This window comes from Dasypus novemcinctus, chromosome 26 (genome assembly GCF_030445035.2).
Source record: "Dasypus novemcinctus isolate mDasNov1 chromosome 26, mDasNov1.1.hap2, whole genome shotgun sequence".
Taxonomy (NCBI): domain Eukaryota; kingdom Metazoa; phylum Chordata; class Mammalia; order Cingulata; family Dasypodidae; genus Dasypus; species Dasypus novemcinctus.
The window spans coordinates 3,596,902-3,614,378 of record NC_080698.1 but is presented as its reverse complement, the minus strand read 5'-3'; the positions used below and the strand labels follow the sequence as shown (position 1 = coordinate 3,614,378).

General features: G+C 47.4%; 1 protein-coding gene across 8 annotated transcripts in view; it reads left to right on the top strand.

Moving 5' to 3' along the window:
- SEC22C (SEC22 homolog C, vesicle trafficking protein) overlaps positions 1 to 17,271 on the top strand; it is a 47,612-nt gene extending 30,341 nt beyond the window's left edge. For 6 of the 8 annotated variants that reach the window (XM_004448630.5, XM_058288944.2, XM_004448629.4 and 3 more), the window contains exons 2-7: positions 667 to 875; positions 5,304 to 5,467; positions 7,971 to 8,150; positions 10,183 to 10,301; positions 11,466 to 11,531; positions 13,070 to 17,271. In XM_004448630.5, coding sequence (XP_004448687.1) covers positions 694 to 875; positions 5,304 to 5,467; positions 7,971 to 8,150; positions 10,183 to 10,301; positions 11,466 to 11,531; positions 13,070 to 13,270 — 912 coding nt within the window. In that variant the 5' untranslated portion in view covers positions 667 to 693 and the 3' untranslated portion in view covers positions 13,271 to 17,271. Of the gene's footprint in view, positions 1 to 138; positions 469 to 666; positions 876 to 5,303; positions 5,468 to 7,970; positions 8,151 to 10,182; positions 10,302 to 11,465; positions 11,532 to 13,069 lie in introns of those variants that run through there. The other 2 variants (XM_058288945.2, XM_058288950.2) reach the window with 2 other exon arrangements.
- The last annotated feature ends 206 nt before the right edge of the window (positions 17,272 to 17,477 follow it).

The following is a 17,477-nucleotide window of genomic DNA, read 5'->3' as shown; positions in this document are numbered from 1 at the left end:
GCTAAATATTTAGCTCTTACTGAAATCTAACTTCTAAATAGTTCCTTTAGCCATCTGTGTGAGCTCAGTCGTCATCTTGAGACTTGTTCTGTGTCCTACATTTGCAGAAATTCAGGAGGACATCTGCTGTCAGTCCCATTTTTGCCTTCTGCTCTCCTTGCCCCCAGCACTAGGCTCGATGCTCAGGGTCTTCAACTCTCTCTCCCTGCTAGGAAGGATGTGGCCCCACACTGCTCAGCACCCCGCCTCCCGGCAGCCTGAAGAGCACAGCCCTGCAGGCCCATCCCTGCTGCCTCCGGCCCCTGGAGGGCCAGCTGGCTTGCTCCCTGTGTCCTCCACAGCAGCTGCTGTGCTCTGAGCCCTCTTGTCCTGCCTCCTTCACTTCTCCATTCCTTTCTCCAGTGTCCTGGTTGGCTCAGTTCTGGAGAAGGGAGAAACCCATTAGAGAAGAGCAAGAGGAGGGGTCAAGTGAGTGAGGGACTGTCAGAGAGAGTAAGGATGGGGAGGAAATTGGGAGTGGTGCAGCAGTAGAGGGAAAGGAAATGGGCTGAAAGCGACGTTTATTATAACGGGGGTGAGGATGGGGCAACCCCGGGGAGCTCTTGGGGGGTGTGTCTCGGGCACCATCACCCGGCCTGCAGTGACGCGGTGTCCCTGCTTTCTCAGGCGTCCTCATGACTTCTCTTGTGGACCATGTCCATGATCCTTTTCGCCTGGATAGTACGAGTGAGAGATGGACTGCCCCTGTCGGCCTCCACTGACTTCTACCACACCCAAGATTTCCTGGAATGCAGGAGACGGCTCAAGACCTTAGCCTTGCGACTGGCCCCATATCCAGGTCGAGGGTCTGCAGAAGGACGTGGCCTCACTATACAGTAAGCAGCATGTTCACTTTTCCAGAGTATCGGCAAAATTTGGGTTACTTTTAACTCTGTATTGAGGTACCATTGTGCTGACCACTTTATGTCCTAACAGCAGATGTGGCATCAGGCAGTGGTCTGAGGCTGTGTTCAGCAACAGAATCAGGGGGGCGGAGGGTTGCCCCGAGCTGCCACCATTGCTGCGCCAGCTCCTGCCCTGCTCTTAGCTAAGTGCCCGTGAGCGTTGGGAGGCACTCCCATACCTTGAGTTCAGTAGTTTTTATCCCCACTAAGAGGCGAGGGAAGGGGGAAAAGGTGAGGAGGGAAGAGATTCTAGCTTATAATGTAGGAGAGGGAAAAGGATGAGAATGAGAAGGCAAAGAAAATAAGAAAAAACAATTCACTTATAGCCCTTGTGCTTTTTTTTTTTTTACCTTGTAAACATTTGTTACATAACCGGAGCAGGGGAGTGAAGACTGAGTGAGTCTAGGTCTGTCTTCTCAAGGAACTTAGTCTAATGAGGGAACAAAATCTGTAACTGAGTATAATGTAGGAAGACAGGGTGGCGGACTTGGCCCAGTGGTTAGGGCATCCGCCTACTGCATGGGAGGTCCAAGGTTCAAATCCCGGGCCTCCTTGACCCGTGTGGAGCTGGCCCACGTGCAGTGCTGATGCACGCAAGGAGTGCCGTGCCATGCAGGGGTTTCCCTGCGTAGGGGAGCCCCACGCGCTAGGATTGCACCCCGTAGGGAGAGGCGCCCAGCTCGAAAGAAAGTGCAGCCTGCCCAGGAATGGCACCGCACACACAGAGGGCTGACACAGCAAGATGATGCAACAAGAAGAAACACAGATTCCCATGCCACTGACAACAACAGAAGCGGACAAAGAAGAAGATGCAGCAAATAGACACAGAGAACAGACAACGGTGGGGGGGGGGGGGGAAGGAGGGGAGAGAAATAAATAAATCTTCAAAAAATTGTTGGAAGGCAGTTCAATGGAAGCAGGAATCAGTGATTACAACAATCATTATAATAATAGCTCGTGTTATTGAGTGTGTTCTCTGTGCCAGGCACTGTTCTCGGTGCTCTGTGTGGTTTAGGAGGTAGGACTAGTGTCCCACCGTTTAGAGAAGAGGACACTGAGGTTGCATACGGGCAAGGTTACGCTGTTAGCGAGCGGTGGAGCTAGGACTCGAACCAGGGTCTGCGCGTCATCACGTTACGTCATCCTCCTGCTCTAGGATGACTCAGCGTGGAAGCTGGTCATTCTCTGGAGACTTTGAAATATCAGAATGGCTTGTTACAGATTTCATATCTGTGTTTTTCAGTTTAGGCCCTTTTTTACCAAGTCTCTTGCGTCCCCTGAATAATAAATTTTTAGTCGAGCTGGTAAGTTGGGTCCTTTTAGGGGAAATAAGCCTCAGAATCACAAAAACAAAGGAGAAGTCCAGACCTCTGCAAGAAGGCCTGTGGCCTGGAGGGAGGATGTGGCAGCAGCCACCTGCAGCCACCACGGTGTGGGGGGGCCCGGGGCTCGGGAGCAGAGGCTGAGGTGCACCTTCCCACAGCTGGTGCCTGGACCCCCTCCTCATGGCCCTTCCTCACCGAGCTGTGGTCAGCTGACAGCCTAGTGGAATGCTGTGCTGCGCCTCAAACAGGAAACCTCTCCTGTGTGAGAGGCTACTTTTCACAGAGAGAAAGAAGTCCACATCTTCGTAGTGAAATGCTGGGTACTTCAGTAGTTTTTGAAAAGAGGAGGATAAAGTGTTGTCATATTTATTTTGAATTAAATACTCAGCATTTTTTTTCCTTACAGGTTAGCCATACCATAGTTTTATTTGTTTTCGTGTATGTTTTTTTGATAGTTAAGAGGTCATCAGGAAACGGACTTGGCCCAGTGGTTAGGGCGTCTGTCTACCACATGGGAGGTCCGCGGTTCAAACCCCGGGCCTCCTTGACCCGTGTGGAGCTGGCCCATGTGCAGTGCTGATGCGTGCAAGGAGTGCTGAGCCACGCAGGGGTGTCCCCGCGTAGGGGAGCCCCACGCACAAGGAGTGCACCCCATAAGGAGAGCCGCCCAGTGCGAAAGAAAGTGCAGCCTGCCCAGGAATGGCGCCGCCCACACTGCCTGTGCTGCTGACGACAACAGAAGCGGACAAAGAAACAAGACACAGCAAATAGACACAGAGAACAGACAACCGGGGGGGCTGGGGGGCGGTAATTAAAAATAAATAAATCTTTAAAAAAAAAAGAGGTCGTCTTTCTTATAGAAGCATCTCCATCTCCTAGAGACACTTAATCCCTTTTACAGGATTCTTTTTGATAAGAAAGAGCATTGCCTTTTTTGTTTGTTTATTTGTTTTTTTAGGATGTACCAGGGATTGTACCCGGGACCTCATACATGGGAAGCAGGTGCTCAACCATTGACCTACATCTCCTCCCCTTTTTTTTTAATTGAAAAGGTTTTATATAGAGACTTCTATATAAAGGTATATTAAAAGAAGGTAGATTTGTATAACCTAAAATCCCTCTGCCAGAAATACCCAGAAATGTGGGTGAATATATATATATAATTATTTTAAATGTAATAGCTGAGGTTGCAAGAAAAAAAGACCCAGGTGCCAGAATGAAGGAGGGTGGATGTGTGAGCTGACATGAGGCTCCAGGTAATCGTTTCAGGAACTTGGGCCTTGAGTTTCAGCATCCATGGGGGGCGAGGCCTTTGGACTGTGGACGGTGCGGTTTGGGGAACTGAGAGCCACGCATAAGGGGAAGAATTCTGATCAGGCTGCGACCACAGTGAAATGATGAGAGGTGAGAAATCGTTACCCGTCAATAACAGGTAGTCCTGGCTTTGGATAGGGAGGAAAAATCTCATCTAAGAAGCTCAGCCCAGCTCCTATGCCTGCTTGGAGATTGAATTAAATCCCCTGAGGTCGAGGAATTCCTAAGCCAGGTTCAAACGTCAGTATGGGTCCCAGACCGATGGCCCTCCTGGGGTAACTGGCCAAAGCAAATGCAGAACTACTCTGGAAGAAATATGTCACAGCTCAAGCCTTGAGAGATTTGTACAGTAAAAAAGAAGCTTCACGGTGATGAGCGCTCAGTAAAAAATGACAGAATACAAGAAGAAATATTCCACAATGAGGAGAAGTCGGTAGGCACCTCGCGTCCCCGGAACGTGCAGTGATAATGTGACAGTGACAAGGAGCAGGAGAAGAAGAAATCCCTGCATTTGTCTTCTGAGACCAGAATAACCTAATACCACAACCAAGTGAAGACAGTACCAAAAAGGGAAATTATAGGCCAAGCTTGCTTAACACAGACATAAAAGTCCTAAATAAAACATTAGCAAACTAAATCCGGCAGTCATATGTGATGAATATGTAAAATTCACAACTAAGAAGGGTTTATTTTGGAGTCCTAGGATGATTTAACATTAGAATGTTAATTAATTTATTTTTGAGCATTTCTTTATTGTATTTTTTTGAAGATACATAGATCACAAAAAATGTTACATTAAAAAATGCAAGAGGTTCCCACATACCCCTCCCCTCCTCCCACATCAACACCCTCTTTCATCATTGTGGCACATTCATTGCATTTGGTGAATACGTTCTGGAGCACTGCTGCACCACATGGATTATGGTTTACATTGTAGTTTACACTCTCCCCCAGTCCATTCAGTGGGATATGGCAGGATATATAATGTCCAGCATCTGTCCCTGCAATATCATTTAGGACAACTCCACGTCCCGAAAAGAAGCAAAAGCATTTTTCTCAATAGACACAGAGAAGTCTGAGGCCAGTTTCCCCAAAGGAACACACCTGTCATTCATGAATGTCCCATGATGATGAAAGAGGTTGTTGATGTGGGAGGAAGTGGGGTGAGGGATATATGGGGACCTCTTATATTTTTTGAATGTAACATTTAAAAAAAAAATAGAGAAAAACCAAAAAATTTTCTTATGAAAAAAATTAGCTAAATGGTTCCTTGGAGAGAAGGGAATGAGTGGGAGGCAGAAATCATAGTGTAGTGAATGAAAACCTTTGGGAGTTCACTGTCAGTGTGGTGGTAATGCGTACACATGCGTACATATATGTAAAGGCAAAGCAATTGTTACACTTAAGTATGTGATGCTTATCATAGGTCAATTATGCTTCAAAAATGTTGATACAAATAAAGCAATGTATAAATGAAAAAAAAATAAGAGTGATCTTACGTCATCAGTGACTAGTGCCACTAGACATATTAGTGGAAGTGCATGGAAGGCACAGTCCCAGGGGCTGGGTTTAGCTGAAGAGACAGTATATATGCAGCACATTACTGCAAGCTGTTCAGAGCCAAACCAGTGCGGCGCGGACGCAAGGGCTTGCCTGGGCGGGGCATGGGAATACTCACGGGCTGTTGCCCCATAATGTCCGTGTTGCCCTTTCGTTTCAGCTTTTCTTCTTCGGGGGATGTGGCCTGCATGGCCATCTGCTCCTGCCAGTGTCCAGCAGCCATGGCCTTCTGCTTCTTGGAGACCCTGTGGTGGGAATTCACAGCTTCCTATGACACCACCTGCATTGGCTTAGCCTCCAGGCCATACGCCTTTCTTGAGTTTGGTTTGTAACCCTTTTCCTACTTGTTCTCTCCTCCGTTGCTGTATGTGTAGGATTTCAGCCCAGACTTGGCTTTGACTGTCCAAGAATACCACTAGCGGTGCAGTAACCCATATCTGAAGAACAGCCTCGTACCCTGAAATTTCACAGCCATTGACGTGGTTTAACCCCCTGCTTTTCTTCTCTCTGGGCAATGCGCAAGGTGGAAGGACTTGAGGTCCTGTAGCACTCCCCCACAGCCCTCTGGAACGTGTCAGCAAACCAGGCCATGGGCTAACTGCCTGTTTTTATAAATGAAGTGGAACCACAGCCATTCTCATTCTTTTTTGTGTTCTCTGTGCTGCTTTTGCCCTACACTAGCAAATTTGAGTAATTGTGACAGAGACCATTTGGCCCACAACCCTAAAATATTTACTCTCTGACACTTTAAGAAGTTTGCTGATCCCCTGGCCTAGAGCAGAACTCCTCAAAGGGTGATACCCAAACTTGTCCTTCCAGAATGAGAGTAAATGTTCAGAAACTCTGGTAATTTGACATTGCTGTGGTATTTTTTTATTGTATTTATGCAAGTATCCATATGCGGCAATTTGGAAATAAGAAAAACATGGTTCTTCCCACAGAGCGTTGAGAAGCACTGCTCTAGAAGAGGACAACCCTCTTTCAGGTGCTGCTGGAGCGGCCTTGTTGCAGAGGCTCGGACCTCAGGGGTCTGGGAATACAGCTCCATAATCATAGCCTGGTTCCGTTTTCTTCAGGTGTGGTTTCAGGCATTTTGAGCTCCTGGAAGACCAGGCTTAGAGGTGGGAGTGGGGCATTATGCAGTCTGTGCAAACAGCCGCTCCTGTAACTCGACGGGGTGCTGGCCACATCCGGTGCAGCTGTGCAGGCACAGAGCCAGTGGCAGGAAGGGTCGCCACTTAGGGTTTCTGGCAGCCACTACCATGCCTCCTATGCTCCATGACCCACCAGGGATGGGGCCAACACTCTCTTTTGGTGTCACCCTGGTGCACAGGCCTTAACCTGGACGGCTGATGACATACGCTGAGAGTTCTGCTCTGGTCTCCTTGGGGGGCCTTCATTAGACTGCTGTCCCAGCCCCAGTCTGCCTGTGAAGAGGGTGTGCTGCCCACACCGGCCAGAGCCCCAGCGTCTCTGGGTTGCCGGGTGATTTGGAGCTGGCTGGGCTTGTACTCCTCTCCCATCGTCTCTACGTAAACCTTCCTTCCAAAGCTGTGTGCTTGATCTGGCAGGAGACCCTTCTCAGGATCATGTTTCCTCATGATTGAGTGGGAGGAGAATATGAGGAAAAGTGCATTGATACTAGAATTGTACATGATTTTACTTTGCCAATATATATGAAACTTACCAAGACTTTTTAATGGGTTCATATTAAAATTAAAAAAAAGGTCCCAATCAGTAGCTGAAACCAGCAGCTAACCGTCTCCTCCTCCCCTGTTTCTGGGAAATGGAGCTTCCAATTCCCGTCACAGAGCAGCTCCTGGGGCGGCTTGTGCTGCCAGAGTAGGGCAATCACTGGCCTCCATGGCTTGGCCGGTAATTTCCCGGAGAGGCTGGCACAGGTCCCCGCAGCTTCCTCCCTGCTGGAGGTGGTGCTGGAGCCTAGGCTGGAGCTGCAATCTGACCTGGGTGGGAAGAAGCCGGTCTCCACCAGCACTGGGGTTTTCAGTCCTTCCCGCTCCCCCTCATGCCAGGCGCAGAGTTAAAATGGCAGCTCCCGGCCTCTTTCTGACCTGGACAGGCTCAAACCTTACCTCTTCTTGGGATCATACTGCTGAATTTCCTCATCAAAGCTGAATTTGGTCCCCAACCGTCTCTTCCTCCCCCATCCTGGGGAAGTGGAGCTTTCAATTCCAGCCACAGAACAGCTCCCGAGGCGGATTGTGCCTCCAGTGGAGGATGGACCCTGGCCTCCGGGGCGTGGCGCCTCTACTTACGAGTCCTCTCTGCAGACGGGCATCTCCTCCTTCCACTCCCCAAGGACGTTGCAGGATGCTCTTCTGGTCTCCTGGAGCCCCCAAGCAGGTGCTTCAGCTAGCTCCAGAGAGCTCTGGGTGTTTGCTAACTGCCCTGTAGCAGGAGCTGACTCTAGGAGCTCCTTACTCCACTGCTATCTTACTGGTTCTCTTCCTCACAAGTCTTTTTTTTTGAGATAGTCAGGCCAGGAATAACTGTCCCTCTTATTTTGCAAGCTGAGAAACATCCTGTGACTTCCTAGGGCTGTGCTGTCAGTGGTGGCTGAACTAAGACTCAAGTCCTTCACTGAGGCCTCCTTGACGCGTTGTTGCACATTCTCCTTATAGACTGTCAAATTTTAATTGGATTGAGCAGACTAGCATTGAGATATAGTATCCATTTGACTTTTTAACCATCTCAGAGTCTGGCTGATTTATTAGCTTTCTTAGAAATAGGAACTTCATTTTGCACATATTGTTTATAACATTCATTCTCATGAAAATGTGCAACTTGGGTTGCTCTCTCTTTGCAGACAGCACCATTCAGAAAGTGAAGTGGCATTTTAACTATGTGAGTTCCGCTCAGATGGAGAGCAGCCTGGAAAAAATTCAGGAGGAGCTCGTGCTCCAGCCTCCAGTGGCTCTTACCCTGGAGGACACAGAGGTGGCGAATGGCATGATGAACGGCCACGTGCAGATGCATCTGGAGCCTGGTAGGTTGCCTGCTGTTCTCTGATGTTGATGGAGATGAGGTGTTTTGATGCATTTCAAATGGATGTTGCCTTTTTGGGGAGGGGGTGGTTTTAGGTGAAGGAGTGTGTCTAAAATATGTGGGGGAAAATATGGACTGATCCTATTTCCAGGTGATTGTTAAAAAGAACTTCACTGTATGATAGTGGGTTGGTCTGAAGGGAGGCTACTTTTAGGATGAAAATGGTAGACCAAAATCAGTGATTGGGAAGGTTCTTTCCTTAACCAGGATGAAGTCTCAGGTTTAAATTTTATAAAGGAGATCATTCTTTTTTGGTGGAAGTTACTATACAGATTTGTGCATTCTAGGTGTGTATAGATATATTCTTTTTTTCTTTGACAGTGAATCCTCCTCACATCACTTGGTGAATCATTGCTGTTTCTTGGCCCAAATTGTCACTGAGAACCCCTGCCCTCCTGTTGGAAGGAGCGCTGTGAGGTTGAGTCTTCAGGCAGGGGGTTTCAGAGTTCCCCCCCCCCCGAAGAAGGAGGAGTTCATGTTTGCCATCACAGTGCTGTGCCATCTGCAACTCAGTCTCCCTAACGCCTTAGCCACTCAGTGCTTAACACAGAACTAAGCATACTTCTTGACATTCCATGTTTACATGATTAAAGTAGTAATAGTGAATACTTAATATTAGAAGATTCTCGAATGGCGAAAGAGCTGAATCTTCCTCTGAAAGACAGCTGTTACACTATAACATAGTCTCATTATTTTGTTTTAACTTTATACTAACTCATTGTCTGCATTTTTAAAAGTGAGGTATTAAAAATGTGAATGTTTTTGGTTTAACTTGTGTTTTGGCTTAAACTGTTCAAACCAATAAATTCCTGGATTGGCTCTCATGCCAGTTGATAAGTTTTTCTAGTTTACACTGGGGATGAACCTGACTTTTGTAGAAGAAAGACTGGATAAGTGAACCCAAGTTTCTCCCTTATGCCATATATGAAAACAGGGATACCTCTGTGTAATACATGATTTTGTTTTTCTAAATATTTAGACAAGAGGCGAAAATCCAGAAAATGTCAACTTATCCATTTTTCTAGGACATTTTACTGTGATTTGACCCACCTTAATTTTCCTGAGGCTAGAATCTTTACAGGTAGCATGTTCTGCTCTAATGGGAACTTTGAATTGCTCAGTGGAAACTGCTCAGTCTAGCAAACTAATGATAGACATGAGTTCAATCGTGGCTGAGTATTTGTGTGTTTGTGTGTGCAAAATGTAAGGACAAGAAAGCAAGAGAGTGAATCAATTTCATTGATTAAAGAAAATGATCATTTGTTCTTTTAGAGTTCTAGAAACAACTTGTAGTTTAAATAATCAGTGTTTCCCTCCTCTTCCCAATTATTTTAGTATTCTTTAAAATTTACGTTTTCTGGAAATTGCTGTAGAAACACATATAACACTGAATGCTGAAAAAGAGTGGCACATTCTCCAAGCTGAGGGTTGAGGTGTGTGGTGGAAAGCCTTTCAGAATTTGACAGACAATTTACAAATAAAGCTACAGTCCTCTCTGGTTGTGGGAGAAATTGCTTTAAGTCAGGATTTCTCAACCTCAGCCCTACTGACGTCCTTTGTCCTCCAGGCTGTCCTGTGCTTTGTAGGATGTTTGGCAGCGTCCTTTGCCTCTACAGATGGCTACTAGTACCTTGCCCCCAGTTGTGACAACCAGAATTCGGTCCCAGGTGGCTAAATTGTCCTGATTCAGAACGACTGCTTTAATTAGCTCGGACAGGAAGCCCTTGAAAACCTGTGCTTGCCCCGAGAGGAGCCTCTGTCTGGGAGAAACGCGCCTGGACTCCCAGAGCCACTCTCTCCTTCACTTCTTGCCCTTTCCCCTCTCACTTCTGCCCCTATTTAAAATAACGTTTACAGTTCTGTGTTTAGCATAATGAACCTCTCACTAGTAGAGGTCTAGTTAATATTTTGTTTATTTTTCCTTTTGTGTATAAATTATTTTCACTAGACACTTACTTTTTTCCATTGTGAAGCTCCTAATTTTCGAATGGAACCAGTGACAGCCCTGGGTGTCCTCTCCCTTATTCTCAACATCATGTGTGCTGCTCTGAATCTCATTCGTGGAATTCACCTCGCAGAACATTCCTTACAGGTAACCTTTCCTTTGCAATTTAAATTGAAGGATGCCTGATAAGAATAAAATATATCCTGATCTGTTTCTTCTAAGATTATTATGCATCAAGGTTTTACAATTTTTAATATTCAAATAAAATTTTAAAAAAATTTCAATCCTTGTAGTAAGTTGAACAAATATGAGAGCAGCTCTTTTGTTTGCATCTGTTGTCCTCAGAAGCCAGAAGGGCTGCTGGGATATTTCTGAGAAAGGGGCAACTTGCTGCAAGGACGACAGACCACCCCAGGGCCCTTGGGCCCCAGGACTTCTCTAGGGTTGGATGGTTCATCCCAGGCAAAAATTTGATTCCCAGACTTTATGGTTCAGGCCCCCCACCCCCAGGGGAAAGTTCTCATAGTTGATTTAAATCATGTAGGTCCCCATTCTCTGTACCTTTGTCAGAGAACATATCATTGGAAAGTTCTTTTCCTGGTCGGCTCATCTCAAGGCAATTTTCCATTTCAAGGCTTTTTTAAAAAAATAAGTATTTCAAACACTTTCAGATAAATACTGCTTTTAAAGAGAGCCACAGTGCTCCTGCCCATTATGTGATGCTGAAGTCCAAAGCATGGCTGATGGTGGATCTCAGGAGTCCAAAGTAGACCTGTTTGGAGAATGGCAGCAGGCCTTGTGTCATAAGCACAGCAACTGCCTGTTACCACAGCCTGTCTTTGGCCAGTGTGTGGGGTGTGGCATGGTTTCCACTCTTACTATTTATGATTACTCATTAGTTCCTAAACCAGGTTCTTGCCAAGTGTCTGTCTGTATGCACTCAAGCAGGCATCTGGCTGTCTAGATGGTTAGGACATAGTGCCTGCCTCGGGTTCTCATGGCACAAAGCAGAGCATGGCAGTAGCACCTGGAGGTGGGGGGGGACTCAGGTGAGTAGGATTTCAGGAGGTGGAGGAGTTGGCAGGTACTCCAGATTGAGGGCTCACCCCAGACTCGAGGAGGCAGGAGAATGCATGGTGTGACCAGGCCATTGGACGAGCTGCATGCCACATAAACAGGGACTTGGGTCTCACCTGGTCAGGGACTCTGCACTGTCAGCATCGTAGACCTGGTGAGGGAGGTACTCCAGGTCCTCGCATGCTCCTTCTCCTCTAAATATTCTTCTCCTTGTGTTCTTCATATCTGCTTTAGGTTGCCCAGGAGGAAATTGGAAACATTCTGGCTTTTCTTATTCCTTTCATAGCCTGTATTTTCCAGGTAGGTGAAATGTCGATCCTTTGATGAGGGGCTTAAATCTTGTTTTGTTTTTCTGTTGGAAGTACCAGCAAGTTTGTAGATTGCATTTTCATTCCACCTAAGTCTGGGTTTAAATCATGGACAATACCAAGCCCTTGTGAACGAACCTCAGGACTGTCCTGCCCAATTCTCTCATTTTAGAGAGGAGAAAATAATGATAATAATAATTTTAAAAAATACAAAATAAGTTTTACAGAGCAGGAACTTTGGACTCAGACAAAGGCCGCAGGGCCCTTGACCGCGCAGAACAGAAACGAGGAGTTTGGATTTTACTCAGGAAGGGGGAAGGAGCTCGCAGAAGGGGTTAGGCTCGCCTGACCGCCGAGGGGCAGGGTCCTGCCGTGCCTCCTTGTCAGGGCAGTCCAAGCACAGAAGTGTCCTTCTGCAGAAGTAACAGCTATGCAGATGGGGTTTTCTAAACAGAGGACTAGGTCATGTGGAAAAATTGCCATTTTTAATAGTAATACCATCTGATGCAAATCTGTCCTTAGAAAATGAAACAAAAATTAGAACACTACCTAGAGAGCTTTGATTATTGTATAGTCATTTTCAAACAAACTGTGCACTTCAGGGGAGAAAGGCTCTTTTGCACCCCCAGTAGGCAGAGGTAATTCTGGCAAAAACCAGACACAGTCTCTTTCCTCATCCTCCACATGGGCTCAGACTTCAGTGCTTACTCTGTGTCTTTAGGCCTTTTGTAAAAATTTCTATTCTCAGGGTACTTCCCCTCTCTTCTACATTTGTCCTAGATTGTCTTATTTTTAAGAATTACAGGATTACACAAACAGAAAATTTCAACCCAAGATTGAAAATGCACTCGTATTTTAGAAACCAGGTCTCCAAAACCTTGGCCGTTGTCAGTGGAAAATTTTTTTTTAACATTAAACCAGAAAACTATTCCACCTTTTGCAGAACAAGGGTGGCCCCTTTTCCATGGGATAGCCCTATGCAAAATTTCCATCACTCCCCTGCCATGAGAACTTTCCCTGACTTGAGATGGGTTTGAAGAGATGAGGAGGAGGGTGATGAGTGGTCAGTGGTACTCGATGGGTTTGTGGCTCAGGAGAAACCAGAATAGGGAGAGCAGGCCTGCCCTCGCCAGCTCCCTTGCCCGCAGGGCTTGAGTCTCTCCGGCTCTGTTCCCCCCGAGGGAGAGCTCCGCTTGGAGGCTGGTCAGCCTTGCCAGGGTCACCAGGCCTGCCTGCTGCCCCTTTCCTCCATCTCTTCTTTCTACGCAGCTCACAGCCCAGGCTCTTCTGCCTGTGTTTCTTAAACTCCTCTTCAGAGTTCGTGATATCTATTTTACTTTCCTTCTCCACACTCCCACTTGTCTCTTGTCGAGTGATTAAGACCAACCCCACCCTGTGGGTCCGAGCTCTGGTGTCGTGAGCTAATGTGTGTGCAGAGCAGTGGTGCTGTGCGCGGCCGGAGAGGCTCGCCGCTGGCCTGGGGGCCATCTCACGGTGCTCACCGGCCCTCCTCTTGTGCTGTCGTTTCAGTGCTATTTGTACCTGTTCTACAGCCCGGCCAGGACGGCGAAGGTGGTGCTGATGCTGCTCTTTATCTGCCTGGGCAACGTGTACCTGCACGGGCTGAGGAACCTCTGGCAGATCCTCTTCCACGTGGGAGTGGCTTTTCTGTCTTCCCATCAGATACTGTCGCGGCAGCTTCAGGAGAAGCAGGCAGACTGCGGAGTGTGAGGGGACGCAGTGACAAAGGGATCCTTGGAGTTCTTTTGAGGGTCGGTCTGTGCCTCCCTTCCTGCTTCTCTGCTCCACCTCAGGTGTCCGCCCTCGAAGTTCCTTTCAGCCTAACGGGCCTGGAGTTGGGATTCTTGATCAGGCGCAGGCGAAGGCACAGGAAGACGGCTCGATCCGCAGCCCTGGCTTGGGGTGCAGATGCCCGTCAGCCCCTCGCCTCAGGCAGCAGAATCAGGCTCATGCGGAGAGGCCGTTCTTGGAAGCTCAGAATGGACTTACGGTGGCCTTTGAAGCTGAGTGGGGAATAAACCTCTAGATTCAATAGCACTAGTTTTAGAAATTGGCAGTTGTCTCCCAGGAACCACTTCTAAATCCAAATCAGTTTTTAAAAGTCTAAATGTGGCTTGGTTAGTTTTTAAGAGTGTTAGTACAGGGTGAATTAAAAACTTTTACAGTATGGTTCATAAATATAAGCTAGATAAATTTTGTTTACATCTTTTGATAACTTAAGTCAGATATGATACCTTTAAATATTTAAGTATATTTTGGATATAAATTGAACTTATCTTCATTTAGAGTGAAAAAAACTTAAACTGAGAAACTTTAAGAAACCTGGGTTTATTTAATTTACATGTAACCTTTGGTGGTGATGGGAATGTGCATTAAAGATAGTGGGTACAGGAATGTTTTGTATTTATTTGCAGGGTATATCAGAATATTTTTTAAATTAGCTGAGTAATAATCAGTACTATTGGACCGTAAGTTCATAAGCATGAGCAGAAATGGAAGTTTCAGGATTTCATGCAGTCAGCCACACTGGAGTAGGTGAATGACTGGGATTAGTGGCACTTCCCAGACTCAGCTGGGGGAGGCTGCTGTCGTCAGCCTTCTTGTAGCTGAGTGCCTGTTCCCAGGGGGCCTTCCAAATCCACCACTGCTCTACACTCACCTTTCCAGTGTTCTTATTTAGGTGAAGGGCCTCATGTTCTTTCATTTTCCTATGAACAATTCTTAAGTTGGTGTTACCTTTTTTTTTTTTGGTAGCTTTATAAATATATTTTAACCCTAAGTGCTTTCTTTCATTGTCAAAACATTACTTGATTGTAGTTTTCCAAAACATCGATCTGAATAAGATCCCTTAGGTCCCCAGAAATTTCAGCCATGGTTTTCCGGCAGCACGGAGGAGGCCATTTGGGGGTTTGCCCTCTGCATTGCTCTTGGTAGAGGTTTGGAATCTGAACAGCTCAACCACAATTGCATGGAATATTTTGGGTTGAATTATGTGGTCTTGGTAAATTAAAAACCCTATTTAATAGTTAATTTTAGAAGCTGAAAACCATTGCAAGTGTTCTTGCATGGGTGGGTAAAGCAAGAACGCAGTTGTAGGGAGTTTAGCTGTACTCGGTTATGCCTGGTGGTGTATTGTTATTGAGCTATGTGGGTAGCTCTTGAAGAAAAACAAGTTTATGTGATGGGAGCTGCATTGGGTAGTGTCACCATAGTTGTTTTATTTCTTATAATAGAAGTTTCTATTTTAATCAAACTGAAATATCTGGACATGAAAATCATATGGGCAGCCTCCTCAGATGGCAACTTCCTAGCTGTCTCTCCATGATTTCACAGGTACATACTTTTCTGTCTACCCAGTGGGTGGATTTTTCATTTTTCTCTTGAAGAGGTGGTAAAATAGTATAAAAAGCCAAGAAAAGGGAAAAAATCCTTTTAAGTCAGAAGCACAAAGAGAGCTTTAAGAGCTGTTGGAAACATCTGAAAAATGTATGTTTTCTTTTCAGTCCTGTGTGGTGCTGGCATGGCATGTAGCCCAGGGACCTGGGGCCCGAGCCTCTGCTCCACCCTCAGCAGCTCGGGCCTGGAAGATGCCCCTGCTGGACGCTTCTCGTCCCGAGCCGTGGAGGAGACCTTAGCCCTCGTGGAATGTGGTCTCCACCACTTAGCAGTCATGGGCTCGAGAGTCATTTGTACGCAACAAAAAGGGAAAGATGCGCTAGAAAAACAGTGCAAAATGATGGCATACACAAGCGTTCAGCGTAAATCCAGCCAAAGGAAACCTCAGCTAACTGGAGGCAGACCCCAGGGCTAGGGAAAACATTTTGGAGCTTTAGTCTAAGGGAAGTCCCGGGTCCAGGGCTCACTCGGCCCAGGTGTGGAGGTCTGTAGCTGCCTCTGAGATCCTGATGCCGGGAAGCTGGCTCTGAATCTCGGATCTGTCCCCCTGCCCTGTGGACTCTGGGCCCTTCTGGCTCCTTGCTTTTCCCAGTGGTTAAATGCCACCTGCCCAGTGACTCCACAGGGCTGGGTCGGGGGCTAGATGACTGATGCTGAAAGCTAGACCTTAAAAGTGCCTTCTGGGACCAGATGCTGCAAGATCACCAATGCTGCACACTGTTAGGGCGGGATGGGGCTGGGTGCCCATGGGCAGGCTTCCCGGCCAGCCTTACAGGGCCACTCCTGAGTGCAGGCAGCCGGGCACTCGGGGGCGCTCATCCATCCCATTACTAGGAGCCCCACAGGCTGCCGGCCTTGCACCCCAAGCCCCAGGTGTCTGAGCTGTGGACGTGCCGCTGTGAGCCAAGGCCCAGCATTCTCAAGTTCTTGAAGGGGTGGGGAAAGGGGGTTTGCAGCACTGGGAGGAGACATGTTCTCATTTCTGTCAGCCTCTTTCCTGGGTGCCCCTCTCTCCATGCCTCCTCCTCCTCTTTCCAGCTCTACTCCAACCCTTCCGGCCCTGGGGACAGAGGCTGGAACAAATCTTGAGAGACAGGAGGGCTCCTTTAATCGTGGGTGCAGATTGCAGTGAGCCCAGCCCCTCTCACCCATGCACCCCGGGAGCCCCAGTGCCCAGCTGCGAGTCTGGTCCCTAGAGGGGCAGCACTTAGGCGGCCAGCACTGCTCAGCCACCGCCCGGCCCTGCTCTATGCCACTCATGTTCACATGCTCCCACGTGGAAGCCTCAGTGTCAAAGGCAGAAGGGGAAAGAGTAGCTGAGCCCTGGCGAGCTGAGCAGTCGGGAGGCACTGTCCCTCTGGCCTTGGTTTCCTCATCATAAAAATCTGCCTTCTCCCTTGCATGTGCCCTAAGGATCAAAAGAGGTGGTAGAGGGCATACCAGGGGACTCCTTTTTCGTGTGGGGAGGAGGCGCCAAGTTTGTCTGTCGAGAGGGGTTCTGTTCACTTCAGGCAGCCTCCTCTTCAGTCCTTAAAAAAAAAAAAGGCATTTTACGCCATAGCAATGTAAATGGCCTCATCCCTTTGCTCTGGGAAGATCGAGGGCCCTCTTCTCTGGACCTGCCGCTGGCTTCCGGGCACAGAGTGCTTGGCAGCTTGGTTGCTTCTGGGAGGGCCGAGCCTCAGGGTCCGCCGGAGCAGGACTCGTCACGCTGGGCTTCTCCGTCTGGGGCGTGATGTCACACTTTGTTGCTGGGGTCCTCATTGGCAGGGAGCCTTTGGAGAGGCTTATCAGCAAGGGAATGGCTGGGTAGAGAGACATCTGCCCGCTTGTACGCCTGGCAGAACTGCTGCCCACGAGCGCCTTTCCTTTAAGGTGGAGTGCTCCGATGTAGCCCGTTCCACCCCTCCTGCTTGGTACATATGATCTTCTTTAACCCTTTTATTTATGTGATTCCTGGGTTGCTTCAGAAATACTATTTAATGAAGTTTTCATATAAATTGGCCCCCAGGATTCTGTTCTGTTTACTGGACTTTTCTACTAAGAGCATAAAAGATCAAGGCAGATTTGGCTGGGGTAAAGCCACTTACTCCACACAGCCACCTGATATATGTGCTTCTCGCCGTTTTCATGTGATAGCAAGGATCAGTTTTGAGGCACTGATGGGTGTGTGTTAACCGACTTTCACACAGCAGTGAAACCCAAACTTGTATTACTGTATGTAAAGAATGTTGTGTAGCGTTTATATACTATGTATATGTAAATTAAATGAGGTGGCTTCAGAAGTGGGAGAATAAATCCAAGATGTTTACTAATGTATGTGTTTGTACTTGCATGAAAAATCCTAAATTGCGGGTCCATTTTCCTAGATGATGTGATGTGGGCCAGACATGAGGGCAGAAGGCTTGCCTAGAGAAGAGAATTTCAGGTCCTCTTGTCCAGTGCTGTCGAGACAGGTGCAAGGGCTCAAATATTCTCTCGCAGTAATCCCAGACACTAGAATGCAGTCGTGAATCCTGGA